Genomic DNA, 22,692 nt, shown 5'->3' with positions numbered 1-22,692 from the left:
AGAGTGAACCCTGGTTCCCAAGGAGCCACAGACACAGTTGGCCGAGCAGCAGGTGTGACCATTTGGTCATGTGCCCCAGGACAGCTGAGGAAGCAGGAAGGAGGGGACTTGATCTCCTCTTTTCCTCCAGTCTCCCGCTTCCCGTTGGCCAAGGCTTGCCCGTGGGGAGTGAGCTTCCACACCCTCAGGGGCACCCCAGCCCTGTGGGCAGCCATTCAGAAACCCTGGCGTCCTGCCATGGGGTGGCAGTCCACCCTCGGCCAGAAGTGGCAGGAGAAGCAGCCAAGGGGGACTGTGCCCTCCCCGAGCCCCAGGCGGGAGGTCAGAAGGGGTGAGGTAGACCAGAGGGAGGGCCTGGGACACTGTGACAACCCCAGGGGCCACAGTGGGAGTCTCACGCAAGGTTCCCCGTGGGTCACCACCCAACAGGAGGCAGTTCTCCAACCGAAATCGGACATGTTAGAAGTAACATAAGAAAACACGTGTCGTCAGAGAGCTAGCAATGCAAAGAATCGCCCTGCCAACTCCCACGAGGGGGCTGTGTCGGGCCCAGGGGGCAGATGCAGCCACGCTCACTGGCACCGTTTCCCTGCCAGGAGCTTTGCTGGCGATGTTGGTCCCTCCTCTCTGCACACAAGTCCAAGCCGGCGATTCTGTACTGGGACCCAGGGCACCGGCCTTTTCTGGCCTGCCCATCACCATTTTTAGTGGCTGCACAGAATTCCATTTTGGGGAGGTTCCACACTTATTTAATTAGTCTCCTATTCATGGACATTTAGGATGTTCCTGTTTGAGTTTTGATGGGAATTAAATGTTGCCTTGTTCTCTACCCCAGTTCTGGAACAGCTGAGATAGCGGATGGAGGGGACCATCACCTTTGTTGCTGCCAGCCCTCCAGAGAAGGCGTGGCCTCGGGTGCTGCCAGGTGGCCTTGCTAATGCTGCCTGCCTCCCAGGTAAGGACCTCCCAGGCCATTACCTACATGGATCCAGGGGCAGAAGAGATGGAATCCCTCAAGCTTACAGAATTTTAATAGCTTCGCTTAGCTCAGCCAAAAAAGGACCTATGGCTGTGACTGCCAACCCAGTAGCATTCCGCCTCCATGGGGTGGGTTGAGAGGGGCACATGGAGAGCTCAGGGGAGCAGGGGCGTAAGAGCAGGCATCCCCTTGGTACCATGGGGCTTTGTCTTTTCTGTTTAAAACTGTAAAGAAGGCCTTGGTGAATTAACTTCTGCTTTTGGGGGGTTTTTTGTTTGTTTGTTTGTTTGTTTTTTGCGGTACGCGGGCCTCTCACTGTTGTGGCCTCTCCCGTTGTGGAGCACAGGCTCTGGACACGCAGGCTCAGAGGCCATAGCTCACGGGCCCAGCCGCTCCGTGGCACGTGGGATCTTCCTGGACCAGGGCACGAACCTGTGTCCCCTGCATCAGCAGGCGGACTCTCAACCACTGCGCCACCAGGGAAGCCCCTGCCTTTTGTTTTTTTAACCTGGAATCTGTGAATGGGAACCTATTTGGAAATAAAGTCTTTGCTGGTGCAACCCATTTAAGACAAGCCCTACTGGACTAGGGTGGGTGGTGTCTCTATAAGAAAAGGCACAGAGGAGAAGGCCACTCGTGGATGGAGACAGAGACTGCAGTGTTGTGTCTGCAAACCAAGGGACGCAAGGACAGGCAGCCCACACCAGAGCTGGAGAGAAGCCTGGACTTCTAGCCTCCAGAACTGAGAGATAATAAACTGTTCAAGCCCCTACGTGGTGTACTAGGTTAGGGCAGCCCCAGGAGGCTAACACAGGTGGTGGGCTCGGTTTGGCTGTGGACTGTAGTTTGCCTGGTCTAAGCCAGCCTCATCTTGGGGCCAGAGACTGGCTGGGGGCCAGCTGGGAGCTGCCTCCAATGTTTCCTGACCACTGCCACCGGTGCAGAGGGAAGCACCCAGGCCATGCTGGCCAGTCATGATTCTTTGCTCTGGGACATGCACAGTGGTTGCCCAGTTGTGGCTGTACTGGGGAAGGCAAGCCTGAGGGCAGGGCCAAGACCAGAGGAGGGAAGTGCCGAGAACTTGAGAACTTGAGGGGACTGGCCTGGAACCCACCCTCCTCAGCAGGTGTTCATTCAGCCCTGTGAGCAGCTTTTCTCAACCTGTGGGGGAAATTCAGCTGTTATCGTGTGAGCCCGGGCTCCCCAGAGAAACAGACCAGTAGGCTCTGTGGCCCGAGTGTGAATCTCAGAGTGAGACTCACCATGGGAAGTGTCTGAATGCACAGAAAATAAGCTGAAAGGGATGGGCCCTCACCTCAGACGGGTTGTATGCTTGACTGAGACAGAAAACTCAGGTGATGATCACAGACCCAAGGGCCAAGAGGAGCGTTGAAAAGCCCTGTGACAGAATATTCTGGTTCAAAGGATCAGTCTCCTCAGAAGAAGCCGTGGCTGCACATAAGGTGACAAGTAAGGAGTTGGGATAAAATACTACTGCCCAGCGGGGATCGTAAAAGCAGTGGCTGACAGTCTGGTAAGAGGATTAAGCTCCACCCCCCACCCCCCCAATCCCTGCAACTGACCTCAGGCAACTGACCTGTGGCTTTGGCTAATGGAATGTGGAAGGAAGCAGGAATGGCACTTCTCAGCAGCCGTGGGGGCCTCCAGGGCCCTTTATCCCTCTTCTATGAATGCGTCACATCCCCAAAGGGGCTATTTGGGGTCCTAGAATGAAGAAGACAGACCACAGCCTCCTGCAACCATGAAATATGAGTGAGGGATACTTTGATGGTTGTAAACCACACTCACCTGAGGCTGATTACTACCCCAGCACAACACAAGAAGTTAACTTCTTCTTTAACCGCAGATTGGAGTTGAGTTAATCCTGTTCCCCAGTTCATGACACATTGTCACCACTGGTCTTAGTCCATCTTGCATTTTATTTTATCCACTTATCCTATTTATTTATTTATTTGGCCGTGTCGGGATCTTCGTTGCAGCGCGTGGGCTTCTCTCTGGTTGTGGTTCGTGGGCTCGGTAGTTGCGGTGCACAGGCTTAGCTGCCTTGCGGCATGTGGGATCTTAATTCCCTAACCAGGGATCGAACCCGTGTCCCCTGCACTGGAAGGTGGATTCTTAACCGCTGGACTACCAGTGAAGTCCCCCACCTATCCTATTTATCCATCTATCCCTCCACCCACCATCCATCCGTTCTCCCAGCTCCTGTCTTTCAGTTTGTGTACTACCTTCTAGTATCTTCCATCAGGTACCACCTTAAAAAGTTATGGGGGCATGTAAAGAAAAAGTGAATTTTCTTTTATGAATTCAAGTTCAAACTAAGGGATTCAATTCACTCAGTGTTGATGTAAGTAAACCACTAAGCAATGTTTAAAGGGAAATTTATAGCATTAAAAGATTACCTAAGAAATGAAGAAAGGTCTCAAATCAGAAACAGAAAAAAAAAAAAAAAAAGACCAAACTAAAGCCAAAGTAAGCAGAAAAAAAAGGGGAAAATAAAAGAGCAGAATCAACGAAATATAAAACAAAAAATAAAGAAAATAATGAAACCGGAAACTAGTTTTTGCAAACGGTCAAAAACTGACAAACCTCTAGCCAAACTGATCAAGCAAAAAGCACACAGATTATCAATATCAGGAATGAAAGAGGGAATTTCACTGCAGATCCTACAGACACAACTTTTTAAAAAAATTTTTTAAACATTTTATTCTTTCAGCTTTATTGAGATATATTTTACATATAATAAAGATCACAACTTAAAAGGGAATATTGTGGACAACTTTATGTCAACAAATCTGAAAACTTAAATGTAATAGACAAATTCTTCAAAAGACACAAACTACTAACGCTTATTCAAGAAAAACATACAACCTCAGTAGCCCTATAACTGTTTTAAAAAATTGAATGTATAGTTAAAATCATCCCAGAAAGAAAAATTTAACCCCAGATGGTTTCACAAGTGAATTCTACCAAACACTTAAGGAAGAAATAATACCAATTCTACACAGATTCTTCAGAAAAGAGAAAATAAGGGAGTGCTTCGCAACTAATTTATGACTTAGCACCACTGTGACACTAAAACAAGACAGAAACATTACAAGAAAACTAAAAATAGTAAAACCCTCATTAACCTAGACACAAAAATCCTCAACATCACTTTGTTACAAAGCAGAAACTAACACACCATTGTAAAGCAATTAGACCCCAATAAAGATGTTAAAAAAAAATCCTCAACAAAATAATAGCAAATCACATCCGCCCCAGGATAAAAAGGACAACACATTATGACTGTTGAGAAAGGCACACAGTCTTTTAATCCCCCACTTGGCCCATAACAATGGGCCTTGGGCCTGGAGCAATTCCTCACCAAGAGGTAAAGAGTCCTCAAGCCTGTACTGGGCTTGTCACCTTGTGTGGGAATATTTTCCCCTGTTTTAGGCTCAGTATGTGTTCCTTTGTTCTGCTTAAGAGTGTGTGCCATAGGGCACCTGACCAACCCCACATCTACTCCTTGTAAGGAGGAGACGGGGTCCTTCTGCTGCAGCACAAGCAGGGTGCATGCAGGCTAATGGCCACATATCAGCTGCTGGGAAGGACCCGCTGGCCACGGGAGACCAACGCTCACTTGTGAAGCTGTTATTTTGCTCTGTCACTTCTTTGTGTGCGTAAAGCTTGTTCCATCGAGTGTTTGACTGTATTGTGTTTTCCCTGGTGACTCCTAAAGCAAGATGTGGTGGGCAGAAGTATCTGTACCTCTCTTCCTGATAATAGGCGATAGATGCTACTTGCTTGAGAACGACTGAGTGGGATTTAGGTTAGGAACGCCATAAGTGATATTCACTGTACTAACAGACTGAGAAAGGAAAGCCATGTAATAATCTCAACAAATACAACAGCAGCAACAACAAATTGACAAAACTCATCACCTGTTCATGATTAAACAAACTCTCAGAAAACTCGAAGTAGATTTCAACCTGATGAAAAATTTCTGCAGAAAAGCATCATACTTAAGGATGAAAAATCAAATGATTTCCCACTGAAATCAGGAACAATGGAGAATTCCCTGGCGGGCCAGTGATTAGGCCTCTGCGCTTCCCCAGTCAGGGAGCTGAGACCCCGCCTGCTGCGGTGCAGCCGAAATAAACGAATAAACAAATAAATAAACAATAAAAGGCATGCAGGTAGGGAAAGAAGCATTAAAACTGTTTCTACTTACCTGTGATATGATTGTCTATATAGAAAATGTTGAGGAATCTACAAAAATAGCTGCTAGCATAAGTCAATTTAGCAAGGTTACAGAATTAAAAGGCAACTTAAAAAATCAAATGTATCTCCACATACTAGTAACAAACAATTGGACAAGAAAGTATTATTTAAAGTAGTATTTAGGGCTTCCCTGGGGGCGCAGTGGTTGAGAGTCCGCCTGCCGATGCAGGGGACACGGGTTCGTGCCCCAGTCCAGGAAGATCCCACATGCCACGGAGTGGCTAGGCCCATGACCCATGGCCGCTGGGCCTGTGCGTCCAGAGCCTGTGCTCCGCAACGGGAGAAGGCCACAACAGTGAGAGGCCCGCGTACAGCAAAAAAAATAAATAAATAAAATAAAGTAGTATTTACAGAAGGGTTAAATATACAAAATACTTAAAGGTAAATTTAACAAAATGTGTGCAAGTCCTGTATACTGAAAACTATAAAATATTGAGAGAAGTTAATGAAGATCTAAATAAATGTAGAGATAAACCTTGTTCATGGATCAGAAGATTCAACATTGCTAACGTAACAGTTATGCTCAAATTAATCTATAGGCTCAATATAATTCCAGTCAAAATCATCTGGTCAGCATTACTAAGAAGACTGCTGATAACAGCGAGGTTTGTTGAGGGGATGGAGTGCTGGGAACTTTCATTCTGCTGAGGGGAGTGCAGAATGGTACAGCCACTCTGGAAAACAATTAGTCAGTTTCTTATAAAGTTAAATGTAAACGTAAGACACAACCTAGCAATTCCACTCCTAAGTATATACCCAAGAAAAATTAAAACATACATTCACAAAAGACTTGCACGTGAATGTTAACTCATGGTAACTCCACATGGACAAACTATGTCCATCATCTTGTGAATGGATAGTCAAATTTTGGTGGAATTCTACTCAACAATAAAAACAAAGCATTGTCAAGTGAAAGAAGCCAAACATGAAAGACTACATACTTTATGATTGTAGGAGCATGAAAGTTTTTACTAAAACTACAGCAACAGAAATCAGATGAGCAGTTCTGTAGGGCCTGGGGTGGAGGAGAGCATGACTGAAAAGGGGAACTTTGGTGGAGGGTTTGGACTAGTCCTGTATTGTCTCTGTGTCTCTGGTATGGGACTCATACCAATGTGTACAGTTGTCCAAACTCATTGAATAAAACACTTAAAATCAGTGATTATTATTGCACATAAATTGTGTCTCAATAAAAACGTGCACAAAAATCTGAACATATACATTACTCGTGATCCAACGAAATGCAGGCTCAAGTGCATCAGTGCACAAGCATAAGAAAGTTCACAACAGCTGTATTCATAATATCCCTAAACTAGAAACAATCAAATGCTCATCATCAGTAAAATGGATAAATAAATTGTGGCACATTCACACAATGGCTTAGTACCAGCACTAAAAGGGATAAACTACAGACACAACAACAGGCATTCAGTTGGATGAAAGAAACCAGATGTGCAACAATCATGCTCTATGAGTCCATTTGTATAAAGTTCAAAAAATAGGCAAAGCCAAACTGAAATGTTTAGGGGTGCATGCTTAGGTGATCAAAGTACAAATAAACACAAATAAGTGGTTTCAGTGATGTCAGCAGAAACTTTGGAGGGCAGGGCGAGCTGCATCTTTGGATCTTCAGTGTTCTGTTTCCTGATGTGGTGGCAAGGACGCAGATGCTCATATATAAGTCATCAAACTGTTACATGCATATTTTATGGATTTTTCTGTGGCTCTATTATATTGCACAAGACAAAAGCTTATAAAATAGTAAAGTGCATGCTGTATCTCCAATAATTCACTGGCTCTGCATTTGTGAGACTGAGTGCTTTACATTAACCATCACTTGTGCAGCTTTGGCACAGAGATGCACACACTGCACCTGTACGTGAAGATCAATATTGATTGTTCCTGGGGAAAAAAGGGGCTTAGAATTAATAATAAAAGAAAAATTTGAGCATTTAACCAGTTAAAAAGATAAAGGATAAAAATGCTGGAAAGTTAAATGAAAAACAAATTAGAAAATATAATAGAATCAGGCAAATTAATTGAAGTAAACACTGTAGGAGATTGGATTTTAAATGCTAATAAATATGTAAGACTAAAATGCAATTTAAAGTTAATAGGGAAAATATTCTTCACTTGACACATGATTACCTCTGTAATTAGAAAAAAACACATGACAGTTTAAAAACATCGTCATCTCTGCTCTCTGGGCCCTGTTTTTAAAATGTGGCAGTGATGTGTCCCATGCGTTGGAGACTCAAGGGTCCCTGTGAATTTGCTTGGCATGTGGTAGGGTCTGTGATTTTAAAACTTACTCCTTCCCACCTGCCCATCACCACCTAGAGAGGCATTTCTCACAAGGGCGGTGCTTCTTTCCGGAGTGAGCTCCCTGCCTCAGAATTCACTGTGGGGGCCCCCAAGTCACTCCCTGGACCGCAGCTGTGCCAGGGTCCCCTCTGGCCGCTGCCGGGTGGCTGGGAGAGGAGCTTCACAGGTGAGCCCGTCAGAGGTTGGGGAAAAGGATTCTGTCAAAAAGCAATGGAATTAGCTTTCAAAATGTGCATGGGTTGTTTTAATTTACACCCCTGGTCGTAGGTGTCAGAAACCAGCTCAGGTGCAGAGGCGCTCACTGTGAAAGTGGGCGGTTACAGGGTCCCTGTGAGCTTTGTATGGCAGGGACTCCAGACTTCTGCCCCTCCGTCCTGCGGACACAGAGGGGAGACGGACACACACCCGGCAAGATAGCTGACCATCTGCTGAGTGCCAGGCGGTGGGGAGGCTGGGCGGGGGGTGGGGGGAACCCGAGATGGACACCGTGATGGGGGCAGGACTGTCCACCTGCACGAGACCCCCCCACATGCCGCCATTTCCCCAGCCCAGCCTCGCAGCAGTGCTTCTATAACACAGCACAGCATCCTTGGGCCTTTCTAGGGTCTCCTCATCCTCAGGATGAAGTCCGAACTTGCACAGCTCAAGACCCTTTATGACAGTACACCCGCTGGTCGCTCTCTGCCCGCAGAGCTCCACAAGCTCTCCGCGACAGGGAGGTGGGTCCTCTCCCGCCTGCTAGCCTGGCCTGTGTCACCTGGCCCTCCTCTCCTTGTGAGCAAAACTGGACTGACATTAGATGCTGTCAGAGGACAGAGCAACCCCAGGTTGGCTGCCATCAACCCATTCATCCATCTGCTCACTCGTCCATTCTGCTCGGCTAGGGCAGGGCCGAGTCCTGATGGGAAGAAGGTGGGGACAAGTCGGACATGGACCCTGCCTGCACTGAGCTCCCAGTCTGGTCGGGAGGACAGACATTGAGACCACTGGGAGATCCTGCTTGTTATGGGAGACTCTTTGTTAGGAGCTGGAGGGCAGGGAGGTGGGGTGCAGGGTAGTGGGGGGCAGGGAGGTGGGGTGAAGGGAGGTGGGGTGAAGGGTGGCGGGGTGAAGGGAGGTGGGGTGCAGGGTGGTGGGGGCAGGGAGGTGGGGTGCAGGGTGTTTGGGGGCAGGGAGGTGGGGTGCAGGGTAGTGGGGTTCAGGGACGTGGGGTGAAGGGAGGTGGGTGCAGGGAGGTGGGGTGCAGGGTGGTGGGGGGCAGGGGGAGGGCACAGAGTCTGGTTTTGAGTTCTATCTCCACAGGTCACCCGATTTTGGGTGGGAAGCCTCTGTTAGGATCACAGTGCCAGGTGCCTCAGGGTTTGTTGCAAGGACTGAACAAGAAAGCCCTGGGGAGCACTCTTTACATTGCTGGCAGGACAGAGGGCACCCAACAAAAGTTAGGTCCAATTAAGGGAGCTGAAGCTAAGGTCTAAGAAATGAAAAGGCTGAGGATGTGGCATGGGGAACATAAAGTAGAAAAAGGCAACAGCACATGCCAAGGCCCTGCTTGTGGAAGAGTCACGGCTCATTTAAGGAACATAGAGGTGTTCATGGGGAGGGAAGTGTCTAGTGAGGGGGGGTGTGGCGGGCTCGAGAGGAGAGAGGAGGCCAGATCCCGGAGAAACACTAAACCACAGACCTGCCTAGTTCAGGTCGTTCGATTTGAGAGGCTGCTGCACGACCCCGACCCCCAGCCCGCCCAGGCCGACTCAGGCCTCCTTTCGAGGCCCGGCGCAGGACCAGGCGACGTCAGCTCCCTTCTCCCCGCAAAGCCTAATCAATCGGGCTGCTGCGGCACCGCATTGGGAATGGAGAAGCAGCTCCATCCTTCACGGAGGTGGCTGCAAACCTCGTCTCCCTGGAAACCGAAATAATCATTGGAAGTCAGCTCATGGCAACTCCGCTTACGCGCGTGGGTGCCACGATTATTATACAAGCTGATTTACACACTGTCCTTTTAAAACCTATACACCATAAATGTGAAAGAAGGCTCACTACCCCTACTTTTCTGGCAAGTCGTTATGCATGCGGAGCAGGACGGAATCAGGAGGTTCAGCCGATGTGCTAAAATCTGCGCCCCCCGCTAAAAATACAGCGAAACCCGCTCCTTCTCCGCGCAGCTACTGACGTTCAAGTCGATCCCACGCAAATGTCCAGAGAGCCGCATGAAGGGCGCTCACATATATTCACTGGGCAGATGGCTTCCGTGAAACGTGGGCGAGGGACCCCTGCGCGCGGGCTTCCTGGCGAATGCGGGTGAGGCTTTCTCCAGACGCAAGGGGCCTCTGGGGGCTTGTGCCCCTGCTCACCGGGCACCGTGACACTCTGTGAAGGAAGGGGCACGACGCTGTGAGTTCTGGGGGACGTCTTCACAGGCCTGAACTTGCCAAACGGGCGGCAGGAACGCGGGTGTGTTCTCAAGCACCCCTGCACCTCCCCCGTCCCCTCCTCCCCCAGCGCATTCCCTAGCCGCTGCCACTCCCGCCTCCCCTGGATCCAGCGCAAAGTTATTTAACGCTGCAATTAGCCGGCAGGGTGAGTCATCGGCTCCCCGTGCCTCGCTGCAGCAGCGGCAGCGACAGTGTGGAAAGAGCCGAGGGCGCGGGCCCAGCCGCTCGGCCCGGTGGGACCTCAGAGGGCTTTCCAGAGACGCCCCTCCCAGGTCTGGTTCCGGAAGGAGGATGGGGGCCCAGAGAGGCCTGGGGGAAGGTCATCTCCACGCCCCACCCATCCCCAAGCCTTCCTCTCCCTCATCGAGAGTTCTTCTCGGCCCGCGTGGGTCGGAAGGAGGCGATTTTACCCTCCCCCGCGCTGCACCCCCTCCCCCGCGTTGCTCTCAGGCCATGAACCGCTTCTGATGAGTTAACTCACTCGCACCCGCATCTGGGGGAAATTCCTGCATGATCCCCGAGAAGGGCTTTTGAGACTAAAGCGCAACGAGACTCCTCCGAGGTTCTGCCTGAGGCTTCACCTCTAGTTCCGCAACACTTCCACCCCCTCCCCCGCGCGCTCGAGCCAGAACTACCCGGGCGGCGCCGGAGGGTCGCAGCACCTGAGCTCCTCCTCCAAGCCCTCCCCCCCACCCAGCATCCAGACTCCCGCCCTCATCCCGCCAGCAGCCCGGCTCACCCTCCCCCGAGCTCCCCTCTCCCCGTCCCTTCCCGCCCCCCCGCGCTCAAACCTCCTTCCCACCCGGGCTCTTCCTTCTTCCGCTCTCCCCCAGACTCGCCTCTTCCCCTGTCCCACAGTCAGGCTCTCCCCCGTAGCCCCTCAGCGCCGGGGCTCCCCTATTCCTGCCCCCAAGCTGACTTCCCAGGCTTCCTGATTTCTAGCGGGCCGGTGGGCATCGAGTGAGACCCCAGCCCTGTGACCAAGGGAGCGCAAACGCAGGGTCTCGAGAGGTGGGAGGTGCCGGAGGTGGGGCCTGGGGGCATCAGGGGAGGGAGGCAGGGGTGGGGGGGTGTTCCCAGAGAGGCCAGGGGCGCTGATAGGGGGAGGAAGGCGGAGAGACGCGGCGCGCGGGCACCTCTCCTTGGGGAGGCAGCAGAGGGGTATCCTAGGGGCTACGGGGGTTGGGGGTTGGGGGGAAGGGGGAAGGGGGGAGGGCGGCGCCTGGGCCTGGCGCACCGGGCCGCGGCTGGGTGGGGGGGGAGCTGAGCGTCCTGGGAGGGGCGCCGCGGGCTGGGGAGTGGGTGCGCGCGTCCTGCGGTCCTCCGCGTCGCATCGGTTCCCTGCGCGGGGCCGCGGCGGCGGCGGGAGGCGGAGGATGCGGGCTCCGGCGGCGGCGGCGGCGGCGGCGGCGGCGCGGGCCCGGGAGGACGCGGGAGGATGAGGAGGAGGCCGGCGGTCCGGCCGCGCGGCGCCGGGAGGAGGCGCAGGCGGCGGGGGCGGCGGCGGGCGGCGGCGGGCGCGCGGGGTGCGGGCCGGCTCGGGCGCGGAGGATGAAGTGCAGCATCCGCGGGGCCTGCGCCGCGCTCTCCTCCTGCCTCCTGCTCGCCTGCGCGCTCAGTGCCGCCGCCGTCGGCCTCAAGTGCTTCTCGCTGGGCTCGGAGCTGCGCGGGGAGCCGTTCCGGCTGGGGGCGGCCGCCGGCGCCTTCTACTCGGGGCTGCTGCTGGCCGCCGGCCTCTCGCTGCTCGGCGCCGCCCTGCTCTGCTGCGGGCCCCGGGACGCCCCCCTCGCGGGGCCGGGGCCGGGCCCGGGGCTCGGGGTCCCCGCGGCCCCAGCAGGGGCTCCGGAGGCTGCGCCGGGCGAGCCGGGGAGCGCAGCCGGGTCCTCGGGGCGGGTGAACAGCCAGAACCTGCTCCTGCTCGGCGTTCTCGTCTTCATGCTTGGGGTCCTCAGCGCCTTCGCGGGCGCCGTGATCGACGGCGACACCGTGTCCCTAGTGGAACGCAAGTACTCCCACTACTGCCTGCCCCCGCGGGCGCCGGCCGCGGCCCCCGGCCCGGCCCCGGGCACTGCGGCCGCGGCCCCCGGCGCGCCGCGCGGCCGCAGCACCCTGGACAGCGCCACGTCCGCCAAGTGCCGCCAGCTGAAGGACTACCAGCGCGGCCTGGTGCTTTCCACCGTCTTCAACTCGCTCGAGTGCCTCCTGGGCCTGCTCAGCCTCCTGCTGGTCAAGAACTACAAGTCTTCGCAGGCCCGGCGCGGCCGGCGCGGCCGGCGGAAGGGAGGCCGGGCCCTGGCGCGGCCCCGCGGCGGCCCGGGGTTCCGTGCGCAGCCGCCAGCCTCCCGGGCGCGGCGGGGCCGACGGGGCCGGCGGGGTCGGAGGCTGCAGCAGCGGCCGAGCGAGGCTTCCATCCTGTCCCCGGAAGAGTCGGACTTCGCCGCCCCGGGGGACTGCGCGGGCTTCGCGGCGCGCCACTCGGTCTCCTACATCAACGTGGGCGTCTTCCACGCGTTTGACGAGGCGGGCGTGGAGGTGTGCTGCGGGGGGCACCCGTCTGTGGAGCTGCCGGGGTACGCGCCCTCGGACCCCGACCTCAATGCCTCCTATCCCTACTGCTGCCGGCCGCCCTGCGAGGCGGCGCGCCCCTGGGAGCCGAGCCGGGCCTGCTGAGCCCCCGGGCCGATCCGGATGTACTGCGGCCGCCTTCCTTCCCGCCACCGCAGCGAGGGAGGTCGGGGGCTGGCGGGGCGCAAAGCCAGGCCTCTCCGTGGCGACGCATCTTCAGGGGAGGTCTGGCCCAGCGCCTCTTGGGGCCCCCCGCCACGAGACTGGCCCTCCAGTATGATTATTTCTGTGTCTGGGAGGTTTCTCTTCTTTTCTGTGTCTGTTCGTATCCGGACTCCATTTTAAAGTTTACAATAAATGTTTTGGGGTTGGCTCGCCCCACCGCACTTCTCTTTGGCAAGTCCGTTCCCTGGGCGCGTTCCCTGGGCGCCCTCCGAGACCCGAGTGAGAGCTCACCCAGAGAGGGTGATTTCGCGGCGGGACGAACGCTCGCTGAGAGGACAGAAAGACAGAGCAGCTGGTCCTTTAGGAATGGAAGAAGTGAAGAAGCACCCAACAGCAACACTTTGTACACGGATGTGCCTGCTTTTGTTGATACTTTCTTACTGTAAAGCTCTCCATAAACAGTGAAAATGTTTGGTAAATTTATTGCAATTTAAAATTGGTGAGTTCCTTTATTAAATTAATTGCCATGTTATTGGAGATATTCATCAAATTGGGGTTAGAGGATGTCGACACAAATCCGTTTTGGGGGGAAATGATTGAATTTTGTCAGACAAATGTTGAGTTTGAACAGTTGTATTATGCTAGTTGGTTGACTAAATCCAACCTCTTTCTGAGGCTAAATTTCTGTGTGTATATCAGGTCCCATACAATTTCTTTTTCTGGAAACTGGCGATGGGGTTTTTACAGCAAAGCTGAGCTTATTTTGGTTAATACACATGAACAATCCAATCCTATTCTGGAAAATCACAGTCATAGTTTTTCTGGCAAAGATTATTATCCTGTTGATTAATTCATTAATCTGGTGATTTTGAATATTATAGCATTTCATTTGAAATATACCCCTTAAATAGCCTTAATTGATGTGAAGATCATACTTTCAAATCATTAGGATATGCATGTGTGTGCATGTTTACACATGCAATATGAAATGCGTTCCAAATGATGGTGAAGTGTTTCCACCCAGTCTTGTGCGCTGACTGGGAGCCAGGCAGGCTCTGAATCTTGGGAAAAGGTGATCCCACTCCCATGTGCTGGAATTGTGGTGCCAGGCAGGTGTGCTGCTAATTTTGAACGTGCTCTAAGCAGAGCCCCACCTTGACCCAAATGGTGTATGCCTCCTACAAAAGGAGTTGAGGATACACTCTGTGCTCTGCTAGGGTGAGCACAGCACAAGACACTTGAGGTGACAAAAGCTACGGAAATAATGTGTAATCTCTGTAGAGTGTATAAGGGTCCACTTCTAACTGTGAAAAAGTAGCCAGATTTAGCGTTGGAAATGTAGTTTCCAGGTGCAGGCTCTGGGGTGAGGTCTCTCCTTAGCTCCCAGGTGCACTGCCTGCATCTCAAGTTCCCGTGTACCCAGGTGACTGAGGCCCGGGACCTGGCCAGACTGCCCAGCTGCAAAGGAAACTGCTAGAGAGAGGAGGCCCTCTTTCTACTCAGAGAAGTGCAGACCTGTCACCATTCAGTGGAGGTGGCAAAGCCGTCGTGCTGATGCTTGGACAATTACTTTGAAACCTGGGGATTCTGATCGAAGACACCATGGGCAGTGTTTTCTCCTTGTTATTCTCATGCCACCCGAGGAAAAAGAATCATTCAGGCCATCTACTAGGTCCTCATCCACAGACCTCTTCAGATAATGGTCCATACTGGGCCTCTGGATTCAGCCAGGCTGAGGACCCGGCCCAACTAGTCCCACTGCCGGTCCTTATGGCCTGGTGCCCTCTGCCCCCACACCCGCAGCCCACTGGCCATCAACGTAAGTAGAAAAAGTGATAAGTGGCAGCAAAAGTGACTTTTAAAATACTTTTCCCCATCTCCCTAAGCCGCACTGCCAGGCGTTTCCTGCCCCCTGAGCAGGGCTGCTCCTCCCTCCTGGAGCAGAGACCTCACTGGCAGCTGCAAGGCTTACCTTCCAGAACTACACAAGGAGGCAGCCTGGCCAGTGTGTGCCCACTGGCTGGTCACATGGTGGGCTCTTGCGGAAGGCAGATGGGCAGGGACCCCTGGCACAGAGCAAATATGTGAGCAGCACATACATCAGATGTCAGACCCTCCCATATCCTTCCTGTTTTCTGAGGTTCTGTCTTACACGGTTTGTGCAGCTGAAAATGTTAGATGCCTTATGAATCTTTCAAATTTGCAAGCAAAATCAAGCATCAAACTTTCCTTGGGATAGAGCAGAAGGCAGAACGGGGCGGGGCAGCAGAGAGCATCTGGGGGTGCAGACAGCGGCTTCTCCCCTGTCAAATGTACGTTTGACCAAGAAGCCAGATGGGATTTTTAAAGATGTGTTTCTAACTCCATGAATATGGTTAAGTCCACATTATAGAGGCTGATATAATGATGTGGGATACCAGGGTTTTAATTTTTAAAGTTTACTAGAGGAAATAAAATCTCAAATATCCCTACACTCAAATTGTTCCAAAGACCAGTACTCAGGGAAACGAGTGGAGAATCGTGAAGCTGCCCAGCTTCCTTCTAATTGGGACGAAATTCCTGTGATGGCTCCAGAGTTCTGGAAGTTTATCCACCGCGCAAGCCCTTCTCATTCACGTTTGTTCTCCTTTTTGAAAGTTTAAGTTAGTTGTTTAGAATTGATTCTTTATGCTCCTTGGAAAATAATGCCAGTTCTTGGAGCTTTCTTAAAATATGGTTCTTATTCTATTTCTCAGAGTTATAATAAACTCTTGGCCTGGTAGAGGCCAGACCAAGAGTTTATTATCATGATGAAATACCAAAATTAAACTAAACACACTTTAGTGTTTTTACATCACTTAATGCTGAGTTTGTAAGTTACTATTTTAAACATAAAGGTTGTTTACATTTAAAAGAATAATTTAATTAACACTGCACATGACACAGTCACCAAACAAGCTGTGTTTTCTTTTTTTTTTTTTTTTTTTTTTTTTTTTTTTTTTTTGTGGTACGCGGGCCTCTCACTGTTGTGGCCTCTCCCGTTGCGGAGCACAGGCTCCGGACGCGCAGGCTCAGCAGCCGCTCCGCGGCATATGGGATCCTCCCAGACCGGGGCACGAACCCGTATCCCCTGCATCGGCAGGCGGACTCTCAACCACTGCGCCACCAGGGAGGCCCTAAGCTGTGTTTTCTTAAGACTGATGAACCAGTGATCCCAGAGTGCCTGGGTTTACATGCCTCCTCAGGCAGAAGAGGTGCTCTTGGCAACACAAATCGCAACCACAAAACTGAATTTTTGACTGATATTCAATTAAACAATCATTTAATTTAAAAAATAAGGCAGATGGTGTTTGTGGTGAAGATGAAACTGCTGGTGAGCAATGTTTTTACTCTTGGCTGGTGTCATGACACCGAGCAGGTGGGAACCTCCAACGTGTACAGAGGCACACACATACGTGTGTACGCACACATATGAATACACACACATGCACACAGTTATGTGCGATGCGTGCATGCCCATATGAGCGTGCACACACATCACATGAGTGCACATACACATAGGAAAGCCCACAAACACAAAGGCACACGTGTGCACATGTACACATGCATGCATGTGTTCATACTCCCACACATACACTTGTTTGCAAGCACATGCACCAGTGTATGAACACACACACACACACACACACACAGCCTCCCCGGCGATGTCTGAGGGCCAGAGCAGTGGCCCTGCCTGGGGCACCCAGGCCGCCAGGTGCAACGTGTCGGGTGGAGTGGCCTGGCCGTGGGCTGGTGCTTTTCCCTTGACAAGGCATCATAGCAGCACCGCTTGGAGGGCACCTGTGGGTGCTGAGCGGCACCACATAGACCTGCGCACTCTGTCACATCCAGGTGTGGCAAGCTGGTGGGATGGCTCCTCACCCAGAAGCCAGCACAGCACAGCCAGCCACAGCAGGGATGCGCCGGGGTCCAGGAGGCTGGGGGCAGGCTGAGTTCCCAGGCTCCCAGGCGGCAGTGTTGCTGAGACACTGCTGGGCTTGGTGGGCACTGACCTCTGGGTGACCTCCGGGCCGGGGGAGGGCTGCACGCAAGCCCTCAGTGTTGTTATTGCCCCAAAGCACTGTTTTCTCACCAAGATATGAATGAAAATTAATAAATGAGAGACGAAGAAAAATGAATTCTGGCATATAAATAAGTATAAACTCTTTATATACCTGTGTACCTATTTTTATAGGAGACAGAGGCAGCAGCCTAATGTCCATTGGTTTATTTTCTAGATGATCCAATATCTTTGCTTAATTTGCTACTTTTCAGCCTAGTGATTGACAGGAAAAAACCCCACCAAAATGGAAAAAAAATGTAACTTTGGAAAACAGTGCCCGTACATCATTATGTCCCCAGTTTGAATTCTAAGGACTTACTGGGGAGGTGGGAGAAAGCCTGGTGGTTCCTGTCGCTGTTTATAATGGTTTTCTTAAAATCTACATGTTTGTTTCATCTAGAGAAGCTGCGATGTGAGTTTCATGTAGAGAAGCCACGATCTCTACTTTACCTTCTTATCTACTATTGATCCTCAACAGAATGTCAATAGAAATCCTGTTACTTTAGGATCAGTGAGATCTGTGTTAAAGCACAACACATTCCACAAAATGATCATTTCCTTCCTGTCTCTGTGTGGCGTTTGTCCTGATCGAGCAGACTGCGTGGTCACGACCACTTGGGCTATACCGAGGGCAGGAGCTCCCAGCAGACCGGGGGTGGGGGGGTGGGGGGGCGGGGAATGGGGACGGCCCTGACACCTGGAGGAGTGCCTTTCTCCCTGACCCCAGGCTGGCTTCGGCTGCACACCTGCGATGCCCTTCCACTATTCCTACACCACCAGCCTGAGCCCTTTCTTCAGCTCCACTCCTGATACAACTTTCTCCTAAAACGTGTGTCAGATCGTGCTGTCCTACCCAGAAACTTTCAAGAACTGCCTTTTCTGAAGAAAAGTAACCCTCATGGACCTGGCCCAGCCTGACCCTTCACCCTTCTCTGTGGGCCACAGGGGGCTCCTGTCTGGTGGGGCTGAAGTAGGTGTGGCGACCGAGGCTGGTGTGCTTCCTTGGGGAAGCTAACGGAGTGGCGTCGCTGAGTCAGGGAGGAGAGAAAGGGGCACGAGGATGTGGGCCTGGACCTTCGCAGGGGTCTGTGCTGCCTCGGGCGCCTGGACGTTTTAGGAGCTTATCTTAGTTTCCTGGGGCTGCTGTCACAGGCTTCACAAACTACGCGGATTAAAACAGCAAGTATTTATTCTCTCACAGTCTGGAGGCCATAAGTCTGAGGTCAGGGGGTCGGCAGGGTTGGCTCCTTCTGGAAGCTCTGAGGAAGAATCCATTCTGTGCCTCCCTCCAGGCTCCTGGGGGCCGGCAGTCCTAGGCGTGCCTGGGCCTGTGGACTCACTGCTATCTCTGCCCGCCTTTGGTGGCCTCCACCTCTGTGCATCCTTCTCTGCCTCTTAAAAGGACACCATTGGCTTTAGGTCCCTCTCTAGTCCAGAGTGATCTGCAAAGACCCTATTTCCAGATAAGGCCATGTTCTGGGTGAACAAGAATTTGGGGGGGACAGTGCTGAACTATATTGAACCCAGTACAGAACTCAGTCGAGGCTGAGCGGTTTGCTCCTTCCTTCCTGCCTGGGGCCAGCTCTGAGGACCCCTGGGGACAGGCACCCCTCCCCTGAACCGGGGCACAGGCATGAAGCTGGTGGAGACCTCGTCAGCCCTCAGATGAACATTCTAAAAGAAGCTGAAAGAGTAAAATTAATCCCCTGCGGCGAAAACTTTCTGAAAATAAGTTCCATTTGGTGTATGTGCAAACACTTTCAGATAAGAGCCCCGGAGACTGCGATATTTTGTGAATCCAGCCTGGAATGTATCACTCTCCTCTTCTTGGCAGGTTGGGGGGTGGGTGGCCCTGGTGTCAGAGGCTCTCCTCCCGCTGGGAGACTCCACTCATGTTCAGGTGAAAGGCCACGGACTGTGTGCTCCCGGCCCCAGGCTGCTCTGAAAGGGGGCTTTTCCCATCTCCAGGCCTCTCTGCCTGGGGCAGCGTGGGACCCTGCTGCGGCCTTGGTCTTGCTCATTTTAAGGGCTTCCTCCCCACCTGCTCTTTCACCTCCCAGCCTTGGTGCACACAGTCCCCTCAGCGCCTCTGCCCATTCCTGGACCCTTGTCCCCGCCCCGTGTCGTGGCCCCGCTGGAACGTAGCCTTTGCTGGGAGCGCCCCTCAGGTGCACCTGCTGGACCACCTGCTCCGCCGGCCCTTGAGGCAGTGCCCCCTGCCCCTGCCCAGTGGAGCCGCCCACAACTGTGAGCTCTGCTCCCCTCCTGCCTCCCTCACCTCTTGCCATCCCCATCCCTTCCTGGAGGCTGGGAAAAGCTCCAGGGGCTGCCGGAGACCATGCCCTCACCTGCCCACGCAACTAGCCTTGACGGAGCCTGCATGCCAGCCCCCGGGGTCCCACACCTGCCGCCATCTCTGTCAGCACAGGCATCACCTGATCAAGGGCTAACTTGTCTTGAGGGCTCACCATGGGCCAGGCCCCATGTGGCAAGCACTTTGCAGCCACTGCCTCCCCTAATCCTGGAAATGGCACTTTACAGGTGGGAAAACCGAAGCTTAGGGAACGTGCTGTGTGCCCGGGATGGAGCTGGTGTGAGAGCAGCAGTCTGAGCCCAGTGTTGCCCGGTGCCTGGGCCCCTTGCCTGTTGCAGCCACAAGCAGGACCAAGGTTCTGTTCCCAAGTGGCATTTGTGGGAGTTTTGTGAGCCCAGGTGTGGGGTGGGCGGTGTAACAATCTCCAGCTCCCTCCAGACCTCTGTGCCTTCAGCCACCGGCCTGCTCACTGCCCCCTTCAGGGTCTGCCGCGGACCAGCCGGACGAAGAAGACCAAACCGACCAGAACCAGAAGGGAAGGGGTAAGGAATGGAAACAGCACCGAGGAATGGGGTCAGAAGGACCAAGACAACTGTTGGTTGCAAGGCAAATTTTACTGCGCTACAGTTGCAGATGATATAGACTAGAGAAGGGAAGGTTCCAGATGGTGGTTTACATGATATAATGACTGTCTCGGCTCAGGGTTGGCTTCCCTGGGAGAAAACCCATAAGCCCAGAACCATCCAAAATAACCTGCACGTGCAGGGGGGAGGCAGCTTTGCTTGTCTCATTTTACATTCTTTCTGATCTCTGGGCCCTGGTGATTTATCTTCCATGGAACGGAACAAGGAGGGGAACAAGTAGGGACAGTCCCTTCGAGCAGCGGCGGCACGCCTGGCACGTCCTGCTCTCGTGGCTGACTGCTTCCCACGAGGGTCCCTCAGGACCCTAAACTCAGCTCAGCATCTCCCTCTTCTTGGTTGAGGGACTCCATCCCTACGCCCGTCACCAAGCCCCTCAACTCAGCCTCTGCTAATTCTTCTCAGTGTTCGTTTAACAGCTACCCACTGGGCCAGATGCCCAGAATTCCAGAGGGTGCTGCACGCTCCCTCCCTGCCACTTGCCCTGATGCAAGTGCATGTGCTCACTCTTGGGAGACTGGAGGGTAAAGAGACTTTCATATTCTTTTTTTTCCATACTAAGTGCACAAATCTGGTTGTATTTTACACATAAGGCACATCTCAATTTGGACCGGCCACGTTTCAAAGACTCAATAGCTGCCGTGGCGAGTGGCTGCTGACCAGCCTAACTTCGGACAGCCTCCTCCCCACATGTTTCCTTTATTTTGATCAGTAGAAATGATAAATATAATGTACCTCATGTAATATAATGCACGCATATCCACTGTCTAGATTCAGTTTACATTGCATCAAAAACAAAACAGAAAACTCTTAACAGTCTAAAATGTCATTCCCCGTACTTGGTCCCCATTTCTCTTCTATTTTTAAATATGTAAAGTGGTACATGGACAGCCAGGGTGTCCCCCTTATCCTCTGGGTCACCACTCGTCTCTTGTTGGTTGTGGGTCATGCCTGGGGTGTTTTCGTGCTTCCACAACAAAAGTGTGTGTCTGTGCACATTATATAGTGTTGCTTTGAATTTTTTTTTAAATTGAACTATAGATGATTTACAATGTTGTGTTAATTTCTGCTGTACAGCAAAGTGATTCAGTTATACATATATATACATTCTTTTTGATACTCTTTTCCATTATGGTTTATCACAGGATATTGAATATAGTTCCCTGTGCTATACAGTGGAACCTTGTTGCTTACCCATCCTGTATATACTAGTTTGCATCTGCTAATCCCAAACTCCCACTCCATCCCTCCCCCTTGGTCACCACAAGTCTGTTCTCTATGTCTGTGAGTATGCTTCTGTTTTGTAAATGAGTTCATTTGTGTCATATTTTAGATTCCACATATAAGTGATATCATATAGCATTTGTCTTTCTCTTTCTGATGTACTTCACTTAGTATGAGAATCTCTAGGTCCAACCATGTTGCTGCAAATGGCATTATTTCATTCTATTTTATGGCTGTGTAGTATTCCATTGTATATAGTACCACATCTTCTTTATCCATTCCTCTGTCGATGGACACTTAGGTTGCTTCCATGTCTTGGCTACTGTAAATAGTGCTGCAGTGAACATTGGGGTGCACGTTTTTAAACTTTATGCAATGGTGTCATACTGAGAAGAGTTCCTGGACCCAATTCCAATGACTGTGTGTGGAGGCTTCTTCACACCAAGCAGTTCTTGATGCCAGCGTGGAATCTGAGAATTCCACTCAATTCTGACACTATCAGCCCAGAGATGGAATCTGATTTTGCTCCACTTCAGACTCCGAGCACAAGTCTAGGTTGTACCTCTGACCGACTGACTATAAATCAGAGGTTCCCACGAGTCCCTCCTCTGGGTCGTTCCATTAATTTGCTTGAATGGCTCAGAGAGCTCAGGAAAACCTTATGTTTACTCAGTAGTGTAGCGATTTATTATTAAAGGATATGAATCAACAACCAGATGAAGAGACACACAGGGCCAGGTCCTGAACAAAGGCGCTTCTCTCTTTGTGGAGCTGGGGGCCCAGCACGGTGGCACCAGGAACCTTCCTGGTTCCCTGACATGGTAACTCTCCAAAAAGGGTCAAAAAGAACTCCTTTTTTTTTTTTTTTTTTTTTAACGGAGGCTTCATTAAGCATAGTCATGATTGACTAAGTCATTGGCCAATAGTAATTGACTCAACCTCAGCCCCTCCCCTCCCCTCCCCAGAAATCAGGGGGTGGGACTGAAAGTTCCAGCCCCCTAATCACCTGGCTGGTTCTCCAGGCAACCAGGCCCCACCCTGGAGTGGGATACAAAAGTCACCTCATTAGCATAAACCCAATTGTGATAGAAAGGGCTTGTTACGGATAACAGGACAGCCACTTCAACTTCATGGTCATGAAACACTTTCAGAAACTGAAGACAGGAGGCCAAATATTATAACAAAGGAGACTCCCGTTGCTCTCATCGATATGAAAATTCCAAGGGCTTTGGGAGCTGGGAGACAGGAACTGTGGGTGAAGAGCAAATAGATCCGAGAAACACATTTCATCACATGTGCATTTTGTAAATGATAATATCACAGGACACGTAGTGTGTTAACCTCAGCATCATGTCGTTGAGATTTGTTTGTGGTCTTACTGGAACTCTTGTTCCCGTATTCTAACTGCTGTGCTGTGTCCAATCGTGTAGCCAACCCTCAGCTCATTTGCCATTTCCCCACTGAGTCACTCCTAGGGGATTTCCTTTCTCCCGTTACAATCCTTGCTGCACAAACCCCCTCACCTGTCTCATTCCCAGGGAAGGCTTCTCTAAGCCCCAAACTCCGGTGTGTTCCTGGGGCCTGTGTCTTTCTGCTCTCCCAGGAGCTGCACTGTGGGGGCTTTGGGTAGGCGTGTGTACGGCCTGCCCCCCCTGCAGCTCAGGGCCATCTCCTGAACCTCC

General features: G+C 51.9%; 1 protein-coding gene across 1 annotated transcript; it reads left to right on the top strand.

Annotated features, from left to right (window-relative positions):
• Window positions 1–11,571: 11,571 nt before the first annotated feature.
• On the top strand, window positions 11,572–12,690 carry TMEM271 (transmembrane protein 271; the record flags this gene model as incomplete). The annotated part of the gene is made up of 1 exon (XM_079700679.1): window positions 11,572–12,690. One exon carries the CDS (start codon window positions 11,572–11,574, stop codon window positions 12,688–12,690), a length of 1,119 nt encoding a protein of 372 aa, XP_079556805.1.
• Window positions 12,691–22,692: the final 10,002 nt, after the last annotated feature.

This window comes from Hyperoodon ampullatus (assembly GCF_949752795.1).
Source record: "Hyperoodon ampullatus genome assembly, chromosome: 1".
In the NCBI taxonomy this organism is placed as follows: Eukaryota; Metazoa; Chordata; class Mammalia; order Artiodactyla; family Ziphiidae; genus Hyperoodon; species Hyperoodon ampullatus.
Note: the sequence above shows the minus strand (reverse complement) of the source record. Positions and strands in the feature narration are given on the sequence as shown.